The sequence below is a fragment of the Schistocerca cancellata genome, chromosome 2 (assembly GCF_023864275.1).
Source record: "Schistocerca cancellata isolate TAMUIC-IGC-003103 chromosome 2, iqSchCanc2.1, whole genome shotgun sequence".
Taxonomy (NCBI): Eukaryota; Metazoa; Arthropoda; class Insecta; order Orthoptera; family Acrididae; genus Schistocerca; species Schistocerca cancellata.
This window is the reverse complement of record NC_064627.1, coordinates 238,900,876-238,919,005: the sequence shown is the minus strand read 5'-3', so window position 1 is coordinate 238,919,005 and position 18,130 is coordinate 238,900,876. Positions and strand designations below refer to the sequence as shown.

The 18,130-nt window shown below is 45.9% G+C and overlaps 1 protein-coding gene across 1 annotated transcript in view; it reads right to left on the bottom strand.

The window, feature by feature from the left end:
- The window catches only part of LOC126144848 (solute carrier family 22 member 7-like), a 213,456-nt gene that overhangs the window by 93,477 nt on the left and 101,849 nt on the right, over window positions 1-18,130 (bottom strand). Inside the window, exons 3-4 of the mRNA XM_049915516.1 lie at window positions 17,290-17,477; window positions 11,057-11,148 (exon numbers count right to left, since the gene is read on the bottom strand). Of these exons, the coding sequence (XP_049771473.1) occupies window positions 11,057-11,148; window positions 17,290-17,477 (280 nt within the window). The remainder of the gene's footprint in view (window positions 1-11,056; window positions 11,149-17,289; window positions 17,478-18,130) is intronic.

The window sequence follows — 18,130 nt, the reverse complement described above, 5'->3', positions numbered from 1 at the left end:
GAAAAAAGAACACATTGACACCGGTGTGTCAGACCCACCATACTTGCTCCGGACACTGCGAGAGGGCTGTACAAGCAATGATCACACGCACGGCACAGCGGACACACCAGGAACCGCGGTGTTGGCCGTCGAATGGCGCTAGCTGCGCAGCATTTGTGCACCGCCGCCGTCAGTGTCAGCCAGTTTGCCGTGGCATACGGAGCTCCATCGCAGTCTTTAACACTGGTAGCATGCCGCGACAGCGTCGACGTGAACCATATGTGCAGTTGACGGACTTTGAGCGAGGGCGTATAGTGGGCGTGCGGGAGGCCGGGTGGACGTACCGCCGAATTGCTCAACACGTGGGGCGTGAGGTCTCCACAGTACATCGATGTTGTCGCCAGTGGTCGGCGGAAGGTGCACGTGCCCGTCGACCTGGGACCGGACCGCAGCGACGCACGGATGCACGCCAAGACCGTAGGATCCTACGCAGTGCCGTAGGGGACCGCACCGCCACTTCCCAGCAAATTAGGGACACTGTTGCACCTGGGGTATCGGCGAGGACCATTCGCAACCGTCTCCATGAAGCTGGGCTACGGTCCCGCACACCGTTAGGCCGTCTTCCGCTCACGCCCCAACATCGTGCAGCCCGCCTCCAGTGGTGTCGCGACAGGCGTGAATGGAGGGACGAATGTAGACGTGTCGTCTTCAGCGATGAGAGTCGCTTCTGCCTTGGTGCCAGTGATGGTCGTATGCGTGTTTGGCGCCGTGCAGGTGAGCGCCACAATCAGGACTGCATACGACCGAGGCACACAGGGCCAACACCCGGCATCATGGTGTGGGGAGCGATCTCCTACACTGGCCGTACACCACTGGTGATCGTCGAGGGGACACTGAATAGTGCACGGTACATCCAAACCGTCATCGAACCCATCGTTCTACCATTCCTAGACCGGCAAGGGAACTTGCTGTTCCAACAGGACAATGCACATCCGCATGTATCCCGTGCCACCCAACGTGCTCTAGAAGGTGTAAGTCAACTACCCTGGCCAGCAAGATCTCCGGATCTGTCCCCCATTGAGCATGTTTGGGACTGGATGAAGCGTCGTCTCACGCGGTCTGCACGTCCAGCACGAACGCTGGTCCAACTGAGGCGCCAGGTGGAAATGGCATGGCAAGCCGTTCCACAGGACTACATCCAGCATCTCTACGATCGTCTCCATGGGAGAATAGCAGCCTGCATTGCTGCGAAAGGTGGATATACACTGTACTAGTGCCAACATTGTGCATCCTCTGTTGCCTGTGTCTATGTGCCTGTGGTTCTGTCAGTGTGATCATGTGATGTATCTGACCCCAGGAATGTGTCAATAAAGTTTCCCCTTCCTGGGACAATGAATTCACGGTGTTCTTATTTCAATTTCCAGGAGTGTATATTGTGAATAGCAACGGTCCTATGACACTCCCCTGCGGCACACCTTCTCTCCATTGAGAATGACATGCTGCGTCCTGTTATCTAGAAACTCCTCAATCCAATCACACAATTGGTCTGATAGTCCATATGCTCTTACTTTGTTCATTAAACGACTGTGGGGAACTGTATCGAACGCCTTGCGGAAGTCAAGAAACACGGCATCTACCTGTGAACCCGTGTCTATGGCCCTCTGAGTCTCGTGGACGAATAGCGGAAGCTGGGTTTCACATGACCGTCTTTTTCGAAACCCATGCTGATTCCTACAGAGTAGATTTCTAGTCTCCAGAAAAGTCATTATACTCGAACATAATACGTGTTCCAAAATTCTACAACTTCTGTAGAGTGACAACTCGTTGTGCCTGACCTGGACGAGGAGCATCTTCCACTGAAGTTACACCATTTACGAACTTCCTACTCCATTCGTAGACTTGCTGCTGTGACAAACATGCATCACCGTACTGAACCTTCATTCGTAGATGAATTTCAATAGGTTTCACACCTTCACTACGCAAAAACCGAATAACAGAACGCTGTTCTTTCCTGGTGCAAGTCGCAAATGGGGCGGCCATCTTTATAATGATACTGCCACAGTATGTGTGCATCTGCACTATGCTGCTACCTACAGGCCATTCTGCACGCTGTCTGTAGCACGCTTACCAACTTACAGGATAACGGCGCGAAATTTCGATTTGTTATTACAAATTTAAGATTCTCGTTTGACTCCCCCTTGTATCTACATGGCGCAAAAAGTGTCAATTGACGCTAAATCTTGAAAAGTGTGAAGTCATCCATACGAGGACTAAAAAGAAGCCACTAAACCACACAAATCTAAAGGTTGCAAACTCAGCTAAATACTTAGGAATTATAGTTACGAATAACTTAAATTTGAAAGAGCACATACATAATGTTGTGGCAAAAGCAAACCAAAGACTGCGATTTATTGGTGGAAAGAAATTGTAACAGGCCTACTAAAGAGACTGATACACTACGCTTGTTGGCCCTCTTCTAGAATGCTGCTGTGCTGTGTGGGATCCACTTCAGATAGGATTGGCGGAGGACATCGAAAAAGTTCAAACAAGGGCACCTCGTTTTATACTATCGAAAAATAATGGAGAGAGTGGCACGGATGTGATACACCAACTAGGGGTAACAGTCATTAAAACAGAAGTGTTTTTCGCTGCGATAGGACCTTCTCATGAAATTTTAGTCACCAACTTTTTCCTCAGAGAGTGAAACTTTTTTTTGCCATCCACCTACATAGGGAGAAATGATGATCGTAATAAAATGGGAGAAATCATTGCTCGCACGGAAATACTTAAGTGTTTGTTTTTCCCGCGCGCTGTTCGAGAGTGGAACGGTAGGGAAGTAGCTTAAAGGTGATTCATCGAACACTCTGCTAGGAACTCAATTGTGAATAGCCGAGCGATCATGTAGGCTTAGATGTAAATGTATATTTGATTTCCACTACTGCAACTGGCTCTTGAATATATCGACATTAAACGGTGTGCTGATTAATCTATATCGGGGCAGAATTTCTACCGCTACCAGGCTGAACATCTGGCAATCTCTTGGAATTTGAAATACCCATTACAACATCGAATGCTACACGGTGCAGTAAAAACCGCTAGCAACTTAATAACAGACATAACATATGGTTCAAAATACAAATTACTAACAGGTCAAGCATATACACTCCTGGAAATTGAAATAAGAACACCGTGAATTCATTGTCCCAGGAAGGGGAAACTTTATTGACACATTCCTGGGGTCAGATACATCACATGATCACACTGACAGAACCACAGGCACATAGAACAAGGCAACAGAGCATGCACAATGTCGGCACTAGTACAGTGTATATCCACCTTTCGCAGCAATGCAGGCTGCTATTCTCCCATGGAGACGATCGTAGAGATGCTGGATGTAGTCCTGTGGAACGGCTTGCCATGCCATTTCCACCTGGCGCCTCAGTTGGACCAGCGTTCGTGCTGGACGTGCAGACCGCGTGAGACGACGCTTCATCCAGTCCCAAACATGCTCAATGGGGGACAGACCCGGAGATCTTGCTGGCCAGGGTAGTTGACTTACACCTTCTAGAGCACGTTTGCTGGCACGGGATACATGCGGACGTGCATTGTCCTGTTGGAACAGCAAGTTCCCTTGCCGGTCTAGGAATGGTAGAACGATGGGTTCGATGAGGGTTTGGATGTACCGCTCCCCACACCATGATGCCGGGTGTTGGCCCTGTGTGCCTCGGTCGTATGCAGTCCTGATTGTGGCGCTCACCTGCACGGCGCCAAACACGCATACGACCATCATTGGCACCAAGGCAGAAGCGACTCTCATCGCTGAAGACGACACGTCTCCATTCGTCCCTCCATTCACGCCTGTCGCGACACCACTGGAGGCGGGCTGCACGATGTTGGGGCGTGAGCGGAAGACGGCCTAACGGTGTGCGGGACCGTAGCCCAGCTTCATGGAGACGGTTGCGAATGGTCCTCGCCGATACCCCAGGAGCAACAGTGTCCCTAATTTGCTGGGAAGTGGCGGTGCGGTCCCCTACGGCACTGTGTAGGATCCTACGGTCTTGGCGTGCATCCGTGCGTCGCTGCGGTCCGGTCCCAGGTCGACGGGCACGTGCACCTTCCGCCGACCACTGGCGACAACATTGATGTACTGTGGAGACCTCACGCCCCACGTGTTGAGCAATTCGGCGGTACGTCCACCCGGCCTCCCGCATGCCCACTATACGCCCTCGCTCAAAGTCCGTCAACTGCACATACGGTTCACGTCCACGCTGTCGCGGCATGCTACCAGTGTTAAAGACTGCGATGGAGCTCCGTATGCCACGGCAAACTGGCTGACACTGACGGCGGCGGTGCACAAATGCTGCGCAGCTAGCGCCATTCGACGGCCAACACCGCGGTTCCTGGTGTGTCCGCTGTGCCGTGCGTGTGATCATTGCTTGTACAGCCCTCTCGCAGTGTCTGGAGCAAGTATGGTGGGTCTGACACACCGGTGTCAATGTGTTCTTTTTTCCATTTCCAGGAGTGTACAATAAGGTCGGTAACAGTCTGAAAAATTTGTAAAGATTTTGCAGGGTAGGCTGCGCTGAGAAGTAATAGTTAGCAAAAAAATTCGATACGCTCCAACGTTTTCAAGTTATTTGGCACTAACGTTAACCAATCAAGTCGTCACGCGCTCAGATTCAAGCACTTTACGCACTAAAATGCCATAATTTACAAACATCTGTGGGTCCTTGAGTTACCACTTGTTAAATGTTCATCACCAGTTAAAATGTGTCTCTTTTGAATGTTATAAATTTAAGCCAGGTGAGCGGAAGCTGTGCTTGCTCTGTTTCAGGAAACCAGACGCAGAACAAATTAGGCGACAGTGTCTATGGTAGGCTGCGCGCTCGACGATCTGATTGACTAACTTCTGTGCTAAATAACTCGGAAACGGTTCAACGAATCGAATTTTTTCCTTAGCAAACATTTCTCAGTACAAAATCCACTGAAACGCCCTTACAAGCTTTTCCGACTGTTCCTGACCACCATATAAGGGCATTAAAACGTTACATGCTGGGCTACACAAGCTGCTCCAGGAGACGTCTGTATTAACAGCAAAACTGATTAAAATACTCGCAGTTCTTATATTTGCACGCCGGAAAACAGGAGGCGCACCATCTTTGTACTACTGGACATCCGTCTTGGAATTACTATATAGCCACTCTAAACAGTCTGAAATTATTCTCATGCGAAATGAAAACTATAATCTCAGCCCGGTATCAGCTCGCAGTATGTTCGTGTTACAAAGCGTAGTCCCATACTTTGATTTTTGCAGCTCCTCTTCCGAAGTATCACAGATGCTCTTCTTGCTATCCTAGGGTTATATGTGACGCTATTTCACTTGGGCTGACTGGTACCTGTTATTGTCTTGAAGCTGAATCTTGTCTTGTCAAATATAATTCCAGTTCACGTTACGACACCTTTTCAGATAATCTGTTTAGTACCATATATCCCACTGCCCCTAACTATAGCAAAATACTATTATTTTCCAATAGTCCTCCCTCTCCATCTGTGATATCTTCCTGTAGTTCACACCCGATAACGACATGCTTAAGAGTTCCTGTCAGCCCACGAACGCAAATGTTACATTCCCTTCCATTTAATGGAGGTGAGATGTGGACCATGCCCACTTACAAAAAGTAAAAAACCTCTTAACGGGTAAATTTCGTCCATTAACAACCATTCCTCAAAATCGGGAAATATTTAATAGACTCATTTCCCAGTAGCACTGCATCCCCAGGCTCCTCGCCACTATAATGATAGCTTATTCATTATTTCGAACATGTTGTCTGCCTACTCTCCTGCGATGGCATTAACTTTCTTTTTACCTCTTTCCTTATTCAGTTCATCGCACCCCTGTAGCATATGATGTCATTTTTCCAGACCCCAATAATGAAACAAAGAGCTTCTGTTGGTATCGTTCAAGATGTTCGAGCTAATCTTATCGCTATACTTCACTGTGCTCTTCAGATTGCCAGGCCAAATAGCGCGGTTCTCAATCTGTGAGCCCATACGTTTGCTCCATATCACATGACGTCTGCTAAAATACGTTCCAGTAAGTTCATATGATTTGAAAAGACAGTTTAAATTTATTCTGCGTACATTGATAATCTTTTCCATAACAAAGACGGCATTGCAACTAATCTGTTTAACATGGTCTCGAAAATTTTACAGTTCATCAAGAATGATTACTAATGATTTGGTAGAAGTTCTTGTCAGCGATAAGAGTCCTTTTCTCAATACATGAACCGTTTTTTGTATAGCCACTTTTAGTTTAATTAGCTGACACCAATCATACTGTGTGATTGAGCTGCCCCAACTAGAGATGGGCAAAACTGTTCTTTTCAGAGATCGGATCAGAACTGTTCACTCCCTGAAATGAATTAGCTCTTTTTCGTGACTCACCACTCATTTACAATAGAAAATAAATGGAAGGCACATTGCCCTTTAAACTTGGTTTATTCAGTACTATACCTGTATTTTGATCTTATTTGATCCTATTTTGAAGTAACACAGATAATGAGTAAGAATTTTGTATTGTTTATTGAAATTTCCACGATATGACAAAGTTTTTGATTATTGATTTATTTTGCACTATCGTGGTTTTTTGGGTGATCGGAAAATGTTGTAACTTGAGATTTACATTAACAATATATTTGGCTATAATGTATTAAAATTTCATTAACCTCATACAAATACATCGCAAGCCATATATTTTTTAATTGAATGTTTCCTTCCGAAGACGCCTAAAATCGCAAAATCCGTACCAGAATAAGAAAAAAGAAATATAAATTTGACTGTAAAACGAAAGTGCTGCATATAGCCTTACGCAGAATAAAACAAGGAAAATATTGGTGTATCACATTTTGCGATACGTTTATCGGTTCGCTCGTAATTAAAGCGTAAATTCGGGTGTCCATAATAAAAATCCTATAGTAAGAGGAGTCGTCAGGAACCTAATCTGATCAGTTTAAACAAATAAAAATAAAATAAAAACAAATGATGTATACATAACATAATAATGTAATATACATAGCGGTATTACTACGAAGAACAATATCCAGTAGAGACGAACTCCGATGCAGAAGCACTGAGTCGAGCAGGTCGAGCCGCGAGCTGTATTACTGCGTGAGCTAAGACCGTAGAGACCAGAGTGACACCTGAGTTGCTTTGCTCAACGCTCTGGCTAGAGTCGAGAATGGTGGGGTGAGTGTTGAGCGGGCGAGTTCCGAGGGTGGGGGGAGTGGTGAACTCACCCGCTCCGAGACAAATCGTCCGTTCCCTTGCGAGCAAGTTGTTGCAAGTAGTTCCTATGTTATCCGCTAGGTGGCTCTCTGTCCTGTTGCTCGCATCAACTGCCCAGAGGGCAGGACGTGCGACTGAAACGATCGCCGCCAGAGTGCGATGCTAAGTTAAGCTGCGCCAGACACTGCACGCGGCAGAGGACGCACAGAGACGGCACGGCACATGTGAAACACAAAATCCAATGGGGCACTGCACAATGCAGGCAGCCAAGGTAGAAGCAGGGCAGAGGCCGGCGCTGGCAGTGTTGTGTGGCGTGCACTGTGCTGTGACCAGCAGAGGCGCTGCTGATATGCTCCGTCTCTCTCTCTCTCTCTCTCTCTCTCTCTCTCTCTCTGCCGTGGGAAACGTTTGGAGCTACCGTTCTTTTTTTCTGAATCACTGATTGTTCATTCCTTTGAAAGATTCAACTCTATGAATCAGTTCAAGAGCGGATCCCCCATCTCTAGCCCCAACTGATGTCGCTTTATGCAACCCACAATGTTGTATGTGGCCTTCAAAAACCATGCGAGAGATTTCCATATTTTCTCGCTCGCTACGCGCAAACTATTAGTCGTACTGAAAAAATGAACAGGACCTTTGCGTAAAAAATTTAATGTAATTAAATTTTGTAGATGGATACGTTTTCGCTGGAGGCCACAGTTTTCGAATCATTCAAGAAAAACATACAAAAGGTGACCTACAGACGCACCTCCATCCTCACACATTCGTCAGCTGTCAGAATTTCTATTATGTTTCTCCTGGCATTGCCTCCTACGACAGCATTAAAATTTCCGACTATGCAACTACACCACTGGCCATTAAAATTGCTACACCAAGAAGAAATGCAGATGATAAACGGATATTCATTGGACAAATATATTATACTAGAACTGACATGTGATTACATTTTCACGCAATTTGGTTGCATAGATTCTGAGAAATCAGTACCCATTACAACCACCTCTGGCCGTAATAACGGCCTTGATACGCCTGGGCATTGAGTCAAACAGAGCTTGGATGGTGTGTACAGGTACAGCTGCCCATGCGGCTTCAACAAGTAACCACAATTCATCAAGCATAGTGACGAGCCAGTTGCTCGGCCACCATTGACCAGACGTTTTCGATTGGTAAGAGATCTGGAGAATGTGCTGGCCAGGGCAGCAGTCGAACATTTTGTGTATCCAGAAAGGCCAGTACAGGAACTGCAACATGCGGTCGTGCATTATCCTGCTGAAATGTAGGGTTTCGCAGGGATCGAATGAAGGGTAGAGCCACGGGTCGTAACACATCTGAAATGTAACGTCCACTGTTCAAAGTGCCGTCAGTGCGAACAAGAGGTGACCGAGACGTGTAACCAATGGCACCCCATACCGTCACGCCGGGTGATACGCCAGTATGGCGATGACGAATACACGCTTCCAATGTGCGTTCACCGCGATGTCGCGAGACGCGGATGCGACCATCATGATGCTGTAAACAGAACCTGGATTTATCCGACAAAATGACGTTTTGCCATTCGTGCACCCAGGCTCGTCGTTGTGTACACCATCGCAGGCGCTCCTGTCTGTGATGCAGCGTCAAGGGTAACCGCAGCCATGGTCTCCGAAATGATAGTCCATGCTACTGCAAACGTCGTCGAACTGTTCGTGCAGATGTTTGTTGTCTTGCAAACGTCCCCATTGTTGACTCAGGGATGGAGACGTGACTGCACGATCCGTTACAGCCATGCGGATAAGATGCCTGTCATCTCGACTGCAGCTCCTGGGATATGGACCATGCCCACTTACAAAAAGTAGAAAACCTCTTAACGGGTAAATATTCCTCAAAATCGGGAAATATGTAAGAGAGTCATTTGCCAGTAGCACTGCTTCTCCAGGCTCCTCGCCACTCTAATTATAGCTTATTCATTATTTGGAACGTTCTGTCTGCCTACTCTCCTGCGATGGCTTTAGCTTTCTTTTTCCCCTTTCCTTATTCAGTCCATCGCACCTCTGTAGCGTATAATGTAGTCACTTTTCCAGACCCCAATAATAAAACAAAGACCTTCTGTTGGTATCGTTCGACATGCTCGAGATAATCTCATCGTTATACTTCACTGTGGTCTTCAGATTGCCAGGGCAAATATCGCAGTCCTCAATCTGTGAGTCTATACGTTTGGTCTGTATCACATGACGTCTGCTAAAATACGTTCCAGTAAGTTCATATGATTTGAAAAGACAGTTTAAACTTAATTTGTGTACATTGATAATCTTTTCCATAAATAAGACGGCATTGTAACTAATCTGTTTAACATGTTCTAGAAAATTTTACAGTTCATCAAGAATATTACTAATTTTTTGGTAGGAATTCTTGTCAGCGATAAGAGTACTTTTATCAATATATGAACCGTTTTTGTACAGCTACTTTTAGTTTATTTAGCTGACACCAATCATACTGGGTGATTGAGCTGCCCCAACTGATGTCGCTTTATGCAACCCACAATGTTGTATGTGGCCTTCAAAAACCATGCGAGAGATTTCCATAATTTCTCGCTCCCTACGAGCAAACTATTAGTCGTACAGAAAAAATGAACAGGACCTTTCTGTAGAAAATTTAATGTAATTGAATTTTGTAGTGGGATACGTTTTCGCTGGAGGCCACCGTTTTCGAGTCAGTCAAGAAAAACGTACAAAAGGTGACCTACAGACGCACATCCATCCTCACACATTCGTCAGCGGTCAGGATTTCTATTATGTTGCTCATGGCATTGCCTCCTACCAAAGCATAAAAATTTCCGACTACACAAACTACTCCCGATATTCGACCTTCTTTGGTCTCTGTTGACTGGGCTATTATTAATTTAAACACACCCACGACTACAATGAAAGAGGAACGACTTTTGTAAACATTACGCTAAAACCAATTACGTTGGCAATTCGATCAAAACTTAAGTGTTATAAGCACAGTAGATTCGTCGTCAGAAGATATGACGAGTACAACAATGTAATTGTTTATTTTATGCTGTTACAATCGCAAGATTGTTAGATAAAATTCACACAAAGGTCAGTTTTACAATATGTAAATGCCCGACTAAGCTTATCTTCATCTACGTCTTCTTTTCTTTCTATAATATTTCCTTCATGTTCATCTCCCTTCTATAAACCCTCTGTATATTCCTTCCACCTTTCCGCTTTGTCTTCTTTGTTTAGGACTGGCTTTCCAACTGATCTGTTGGTACTCATACAGTTGCTTTTCTTTTCTTCAAATGCCTCTTTAATTTTCCTCTTGGCGACCTCTGTTTCCCCTAGTGACACGGTATATGCCTCTAAACCCAATATTTGTTCTATAGCCATCCCTGCTTAGCAATTGAAGTAGTCAGAGGGCCCAAAACGTTAAGTAGTTTGGTAGCCCTTGTCTGACGGGAGTTTTGGAGGTACAGCCTTTGAGATGTGGAAAAATCAAAACAGCCAGAAGATGGTTTGCTAGGTTAGTGAGGTCAGTGAGTGATGACTTCATGCAGGGTCGTATTATTCAGAAGGAATACGAGGTGGGGATGAAAATGTACGCTACACATATTCTGTTACCATCATTATTACAGTTTTCAGTAATCTTTTCCTCTTCTTCTCTTTTTATCTTCGGAATAACATAGAAAGTTAGGCTCTATGTTGTTGACACACAATAGAATTAGGACAGTGTTCCTAAAGCACGTAAATGTGCCGTTACGTTTATCATATAACTCTCTCTTTAACTACATGCACTTCATCATGCTGAATACCTGTTATGTTTTCCTCTATGGAAGACCCGATAATATGAGGATTCTCTCCCGGATCGGAATACATGCTGCAGCGACTGTAAATGTTCGCTTTCCTGAAACATACAAGCAAACAACACAGGATTAACTTGGCTATTTGGTAAGCGTATTCAATAGAATAAACATCATCTTCATGATGCTTGTTACAGAGCAGTTTCTTAGGTTCGTTGCGCTGTTGAAATTCTGAACTTACTCTAGCGAGAATGGCAAAATACACGTGAGCCTGTAATGTAGACCGTCTTTCGTGTTCGAAGAGATAACGTTCTCACCGATTTACGTCGATAATAGCCGCTTACCTCTTTATTCTTACCTCTTTATTCTTTTCCAAAAGATTTTACTCCTCTCAGAGATATCCATTGTATAATGCTAACATCTAAACCTTTTTCTAAGAAAAATGCCTCACTCATGATAAATGGATGGTGACTCAGATTTACTAAGCTAGCAAACGGGAAGTTGCAATATACAAAGTGGAAACAGAAGACTGTCGCTTTGGTCCTAATGTCAGCTGATGATGAGTTTAATACGAAACTGTTCAGCCTTCTCTGGCCACTTGTCGACAAACTGCCTGTTGGCTTCTATCTTGGGTTCTTCGGTCGACGTTCGTTTGACAATGTTTCCGGCGTTACGCCAGCGCGAGTGGCTGGTATTCTCGTATTGTCAATGTTTCACCTCACACTGTCCGCCACCAACAATGGAGAGTGGAGTTTTGACAAAGTCAGCCACGTGTGCTGGCCTTTCTTTAAATCGTCAGTCTTTAGACTGGTTTGATGCGGCACGCCACAAATTCTTGTCCTGTGCCGTGCTGGCGTTACGCCAGAGTGGGAGTGGCAGAGAGAAATAGGAAAAACATATGATACAGTGGATATTAAAATCCACATTCTGGTGATATGCAACGTAGTGCGGAGAAAGCTTAGTATGAAAGAAAGCTTCTTCTTTCAGACATGTTCTTGTTTGCTAAAATGCACTTTGGGACTGTAGAATTATCTATTTGGCCACTTAGAATGAATTCGGCGAAACCACAATACATATCCTGGGAAAAGTCATTAAGATTGGCATCACTGGTTTCATATTTGGCTGAAAAACACTAAGTCTACAGAAAGTAGACTTCCGAAACCTTACTTTAGCTGCCGTTGCAGTATAATAGACATCTTCAGGTTCTTAATTGCAAAGAATCTTGACTTTTAGATATGGTTCTCATTACGATCGAAAACGTGTATTGGAGGTGACTCGGTGATGGTTAGAATTGAGAATAGACAGTATTAGTTGAAAGAGGGTGAAGTCGCAAAGAAAACCGTTCATGTCGCAGGAAATAAATAAGTGAGAAATTCGCCGAAAACGAAAAAAGAGACAAATGAAATCCACAGTTTTCTGGGCTACAATGAACCAGAATAAATATATATAGTATATTGGGCCATGTTATTCGGTACTAGGGTAAAAAACGTCCAAGCACAAGTCAAAACACTAAAGTGAAAGCGCACACAATAAACTCTAACGTAGCGTAGCACGGCGGGAAAACGAGCAAGCAAGCAAGATTCCTTTATCCTACTTGGGTTTGGCATAGCTTGGCTCGGACGGGAGTAAAGCAACCTGCCCGTTCGGCTGAAAACGTGGGGCAGCTTGCCTGACTAGCTAACAGGCGAGCACAGGCGATTTCAAAGTGGAATGTGTACACCTCCGCTGTCACCTTTGCCCTTGCGCTGAAGCCCCTTTGTGAGGCCGCTATGATGGTGGTCTTCAGTTCTGCCCATGGTTGATCCCCTGTGTATTTCAACAGGAGGTGAGGAACCTAGGCATTGTGGCTGCGTTTATCGCAGTTGCATCTACGACGCTGCGTGGTGTACGTGCCGTGTCATCCCATAGTTTCTGTCAGTTCGCTAGTGGTGGCTGCTGCTTCTTGATGTCTGGAGATGACCATGTCCATTGTGGTTGTGTAGGATACGTCCACATCGTCAGCTGATCTCTGGGCATGCCGACTGCGGTGGCTCTGCCCTGGCCTCTTCATTCCTTCTTCCGGTTCTCCATTGTCTCTAACCATGTCAAATATGGAACAACAGGCCCTATATGGATGAAGGGCAATAGGTATATTCCATATTCCTAGATTTGCGAAAATCATTTGACACGGTGCCGTACTGCACCCTGTTAACGTAGGTACGAGCATGTGGCATATGTTCCCAGATATGTGAGTGGCAAAAATACTTATTAAGTAATAGAACCCATTATGTTGTTCTTGACAGCGAGTGTTCATCAGAGACAACTTTATCATCAGGAGTGCCCCAGGGGAGGTGCGATAGTACCACTATAATTTTCTGTATGCATAAATGATCTGGAAGACAAGATGGCCAGCAATCAGCGGTTGTTTGCTAATGATGCTGTGTTTCGAAGATGAGTGCCTGTAGGATGATGTAAGATGATGTAGACAAAATTTCTAGTTGGGATGATTAATGCCAGCTGGCTCTAATTGTAGAAAAATGTAAACCCGTAATGTTGGGATACATCATCAGTAGTGTCCTGCTCGACACAGCCAAATCTTTTAAATATTTGGCGTAACATTGCAAAGTGATATGAAATGGAACGAGTATTTGTGGACTATGGTAGCGAAGATGTGTGGTCGACTTCGATTCATTGGGAGAATTTTAGAAAAGTGTGGTTCAACTGTAAAGGAGACCACATATAGGACGTTAGTGGAACATATTCGTGAGTTTTCTTCAAGTGTTTGGTAACCGCGCCAGGTCGAATTAAAGGAAGACACAGAAGTAGTTCAGAGGTGGGCTGCTGTATTTGTTACCGATAGGTTCGAACAGCACGCAAGTGTTACGGAGATGGGATCCCTGGAGGTAAGGCGATGTTCTTTTCGAGGAACACTAGTGAGAAAATTTAGAAAACCAGCATTTGAAGTTTATTGCAAAACGAACCTACTGAAGCCATCACACGTTTCACTCAAGGACCACGAAGATACAAGAAATTAGGGCTCATACGGAGGCATATAGACGATCGTTTTTCCTCCAGTACCTCCGCGAATGGAATAGGAAAGGAAACGACAGTTAAGGTAGAGGGTTCCCACCACCATGCACCGTATCTGGCAAGCGGCGCATGTACGTAGATGTAGATGTAGGTGTAGGTACCTGTCTTAGAACGAAAGACAACCTACTGTTCAATCTATACATCGAAAAAATAATAATGGAAATAAAAGAAAGGTTCAAGAATGGAATTAAAATTCAGGATGAAGGGATATCAATGATAAGATCGCTAATGACATTGCTATCCTCAATCAAAGTGAAGAAGAAATACAGGATCCGCTGAATGGAATAAATTGTCTAATTGGTGCAGAATGTGGACTGAGAGCAAACGAGGAAAGACGAAAGTAATGAGAAGTAGAAGAAATGAGAACAGGGGAGAAACTTAAAATCAGGACTGAGATCACGAAGTAGATGAAGTTAAGGAGTCGGCTACCTAGGCAGAAAAATAACCAATGATGGGCGGAACAAGGAGGACATCAAGAGCAGACTAGCACTGGCGGATAGGTCATTCCTGCCAAGAGAAGTCTAATACACTCCTGGAAATGGAGTGTGTCAGACCCACCATACTTGCTCCGGACACTGCGAGAGGGCTGTACAAGCAATGATCACACGCACGGCACAGCGGACACACCAGGAACCGCGGTGTTGGCCGTCGAATGGCGCTAGCTGCGCAGCATTTGTGCACCGCCGCAGTCAGTGTCAGCCAGTTTGCCGTGGCATACGGAGCTCCATCGCAGTCTTTAACACTGGTAGCATGCCGCGACAGCGTGGACGTGAACCGTATGTGCAGTTGACGGACTTTGAGCGAGGGCGTATAGTGGGCATGCGGGAGGCCGGGTGGATGTACCGCCGAATTGCTCAACACGTGGGGCGTGAGGTCTCCACAGTACATCGATGTTGTCGCCAGTGGTCGGCGGAAGGTGCACGTGCCCGTCGACCTGGGACCGGACCGCAGCGACGCACGGATGCACGCCGAGACCGTAGGATCCTACGCAGTGCCGTAGGGGACCGCACCGCCACTTCCCAGCAAATTAGGGACACTGTTGCTCGTGGGGTATCGGCGAGGACCATTCGCAACCGTCTCCATGAAGCTGGGCTACGGTCCCGCACACCGTTAGGCCGTCTTCCGCTCACGCCCCAACATCGTGCAGCCCGCCTCCAGTGGTGTCGCGACAGGCGTGAATGGAGGGACGAATGGAGACGTGTCGTCTTCAGCGATGAGAGTCGCTTCTGCCTTGGTGCCAATGATGGTCGTATGCGTGTTTGGCGCCGTGCAGGTGAGCGCCACAATCAGGACTGCATACGACCGAGGCACATAGGGCCAACACCCGGCATCATGGTGTGGGGAGCGATCTCCTACACTGGCCGTACACCACTGGTGATCGTCGAGGGGACACTGCATAGTGCACGGTACATCCAAACCGTCATCGAACCCATCGTTCTACCATTCCTAGACCGGCAAGGGAACTTGCTGTTCCAACAGGACAATGCACGTCCGCATGTATCCCGTGCCAGCAAACGTGCTCTAGAAGGTGTAAGTCAACTACCCTGGCCAGCAAGATCTCCGGGTCTGTCCCCCATTGAGCATGTTTGGGACTGGATGAAGCGTCGTCTCACGCGGTCTGCATGTCCAGCACGAACGCTGGTCCAACTGAGGCGCCAGGTGGAAATGGCATGGCAAGCCGTTCCACAGGACTACATCCAGCATCTCTACGATCGTCTCCATGGGAGAATAGCAGCCTGCATTGCTGCGAAAGGTGGATATACACTGTACTAGTGCCGACATTGTGCATGCTCTGTTGCCTGTGTCTATTTGCCTGTGGTTCTGTCAGTGTGATCATGTGATGTATCTGACCCCAGGAATGTGTCAATAAAGTTTCCCCTTCCTGGGACAATGAATTCACGGTGTTCTTATTTCAATTTCCAGGAGTGTAGTATCAAACATAGGCCTTAATTTGAGGAAGAAATTTCTGAGAGTGTACGTCTGGAGCACAGCATTGAATGGTAGTGAAACATGAACGGGTGGAAATCGGAACAGAAGACAATCGAAGCATTTGATGTATGGTGCTACAGTAGAACGTTGAAAATTAGGTGGTTCAAATGGCTCTGAGCACCATGGGACTTACATCTGAGGTCATCAGTCCCCTAAAAATTAGAACTACTTAAACCTAACTAACCTAAGGATATCAGACACATCCATGCGCGAGACAGCATTCGAACCTGCGACCGTAGCGGTCGCGTGGTTCCAAACTGAAGCGCCTAGAACCGCTCGGCCACAGCGGCCGGTAATTAGGTAAGGAATGAAGATGTTCTCCGCAGAATCGACGTGGAAAGGAATACATGGAAAATACTGACAAGAAGAAGAGACAGTATGGTAGGTCATCACGGAATAACTTCTATGGCACTAGAGGGAAGTGTGGAGGGTAAAAACTGCAGAGGAAGACAGAGATTGGAATACATCCATCAAATAATTGGAGACGTACGTTGGAAGTGCTACTCAGAGACGAAGAGGTTGTCAAGGAGTGAAATTCTTGGAGGGCCGAATCGCCGAATCAGGCAAGTCAGAAGCCTGATGGCACAGTACCTTATAAATACCACCGAGCGAAGTGGCGCAGTGGTTAGACACTGGACTCGCATTCGGGAGGACGACGGTTCAATCCCTGATTTAGGTTTTCCGTGATTTCCCTAAATCCCTCCAGGCAAATGGTGGGATGGTTCCTCTGAAAGGGCACGGCCGACTTCCTTCCCCATCCTTCCCTAATCCGATGAGACCGATGACCTCGTTGTCTGGTCTCCTTCCCGAAACAACCCAACCCCTTGTAAATGAAGGACGCCTCATTTCTTTTTTGTCTATGATCCCATACGAAATTCAAATGCAACACAGTAGGAAAGGGGTATAGAAGCACAGCTCGCAGACAGGTATTTGTCAGAAGAACAGATTACTAAGTAGTATAAGTGATATAAAGTATCTTTGGTGGTGGGTATCTGACGCGATGGAAGTTAGAGAATAAACTTAAAAAGTTCCATAGACCTGCCAAATGACAAGTAATTCTTAAAGAAAGACTGAAAAAACATTCACAAAAATGGACTGTCTACTGCGACTTTCATTTCATGTTTGTCGGAGACAGTGGGACATATGCTAACTGGAAGAAAAAGCTGACGTAAGACGTCTTTGCGTACCTGGGCAACGTGAGCGCCTTCCACTGGTCGACGGTGAGGTTTGCCTCGTCTCTGCCTGGAACATGGCACCAGTGGTCGGGGGCAGTGAGCGCCATCACGATGTTCACGTAGTTCATCCCCATGGCACATGGCAGCAGAAAGTTGTAGATAAATAGAAACAGCTTCTGGAAGCGGCCAAATCCTCCCGCCTGCAAAAAGCATACACGAAAATTAGTCAAATACAAGCTCCTGATTTTCGAATTAATGCTGATCCGCAAGTTTATGAACAACCGAAAACACATATAATCCAGAATACACATGTTTTTACCAGAAATTGCTATTTACTGTCGTTACGAAACGTTCTACATGTCAGATTTGAAAACGATTGCATTAAACGCCCTTCTCGACGAAAGCAATGGTCTGGACACTGTCGGCTATTGTCTCCTACGGAAAGGGCTAGTAAAACATATAGACCGAAAATCAGCTGTGGGCCCATTACAACGATAGAGTCTCAAAGATACTCTCTTCTTCCTCCTGTCGTGATGACGGAGTGTCGATCTGACGTCAAACTTTGTCTTGTGATTGTGAAAAGGGGCGTATTTATCTGACTTCGTGTTGAGTTATGGTGTGGCTGTTGCTGACTTTGCACATTTGTAGTGCATTTACATGATTGTACACTAGTAGCTTTTCAGATTGTGGTGCATCTGATCTCTTTCCCCTGTATGTTTTGCAGTTCTCTTCCATGTCGTCAATGTTAGGTCTTCGTTCGCGCACTAGGCGTCTTTAGAATATACGGGTGAAATGATGTTTCAAGTATTAATATCTAATATGCATCTATTGCATCCGGCAGTAATATAAAGCC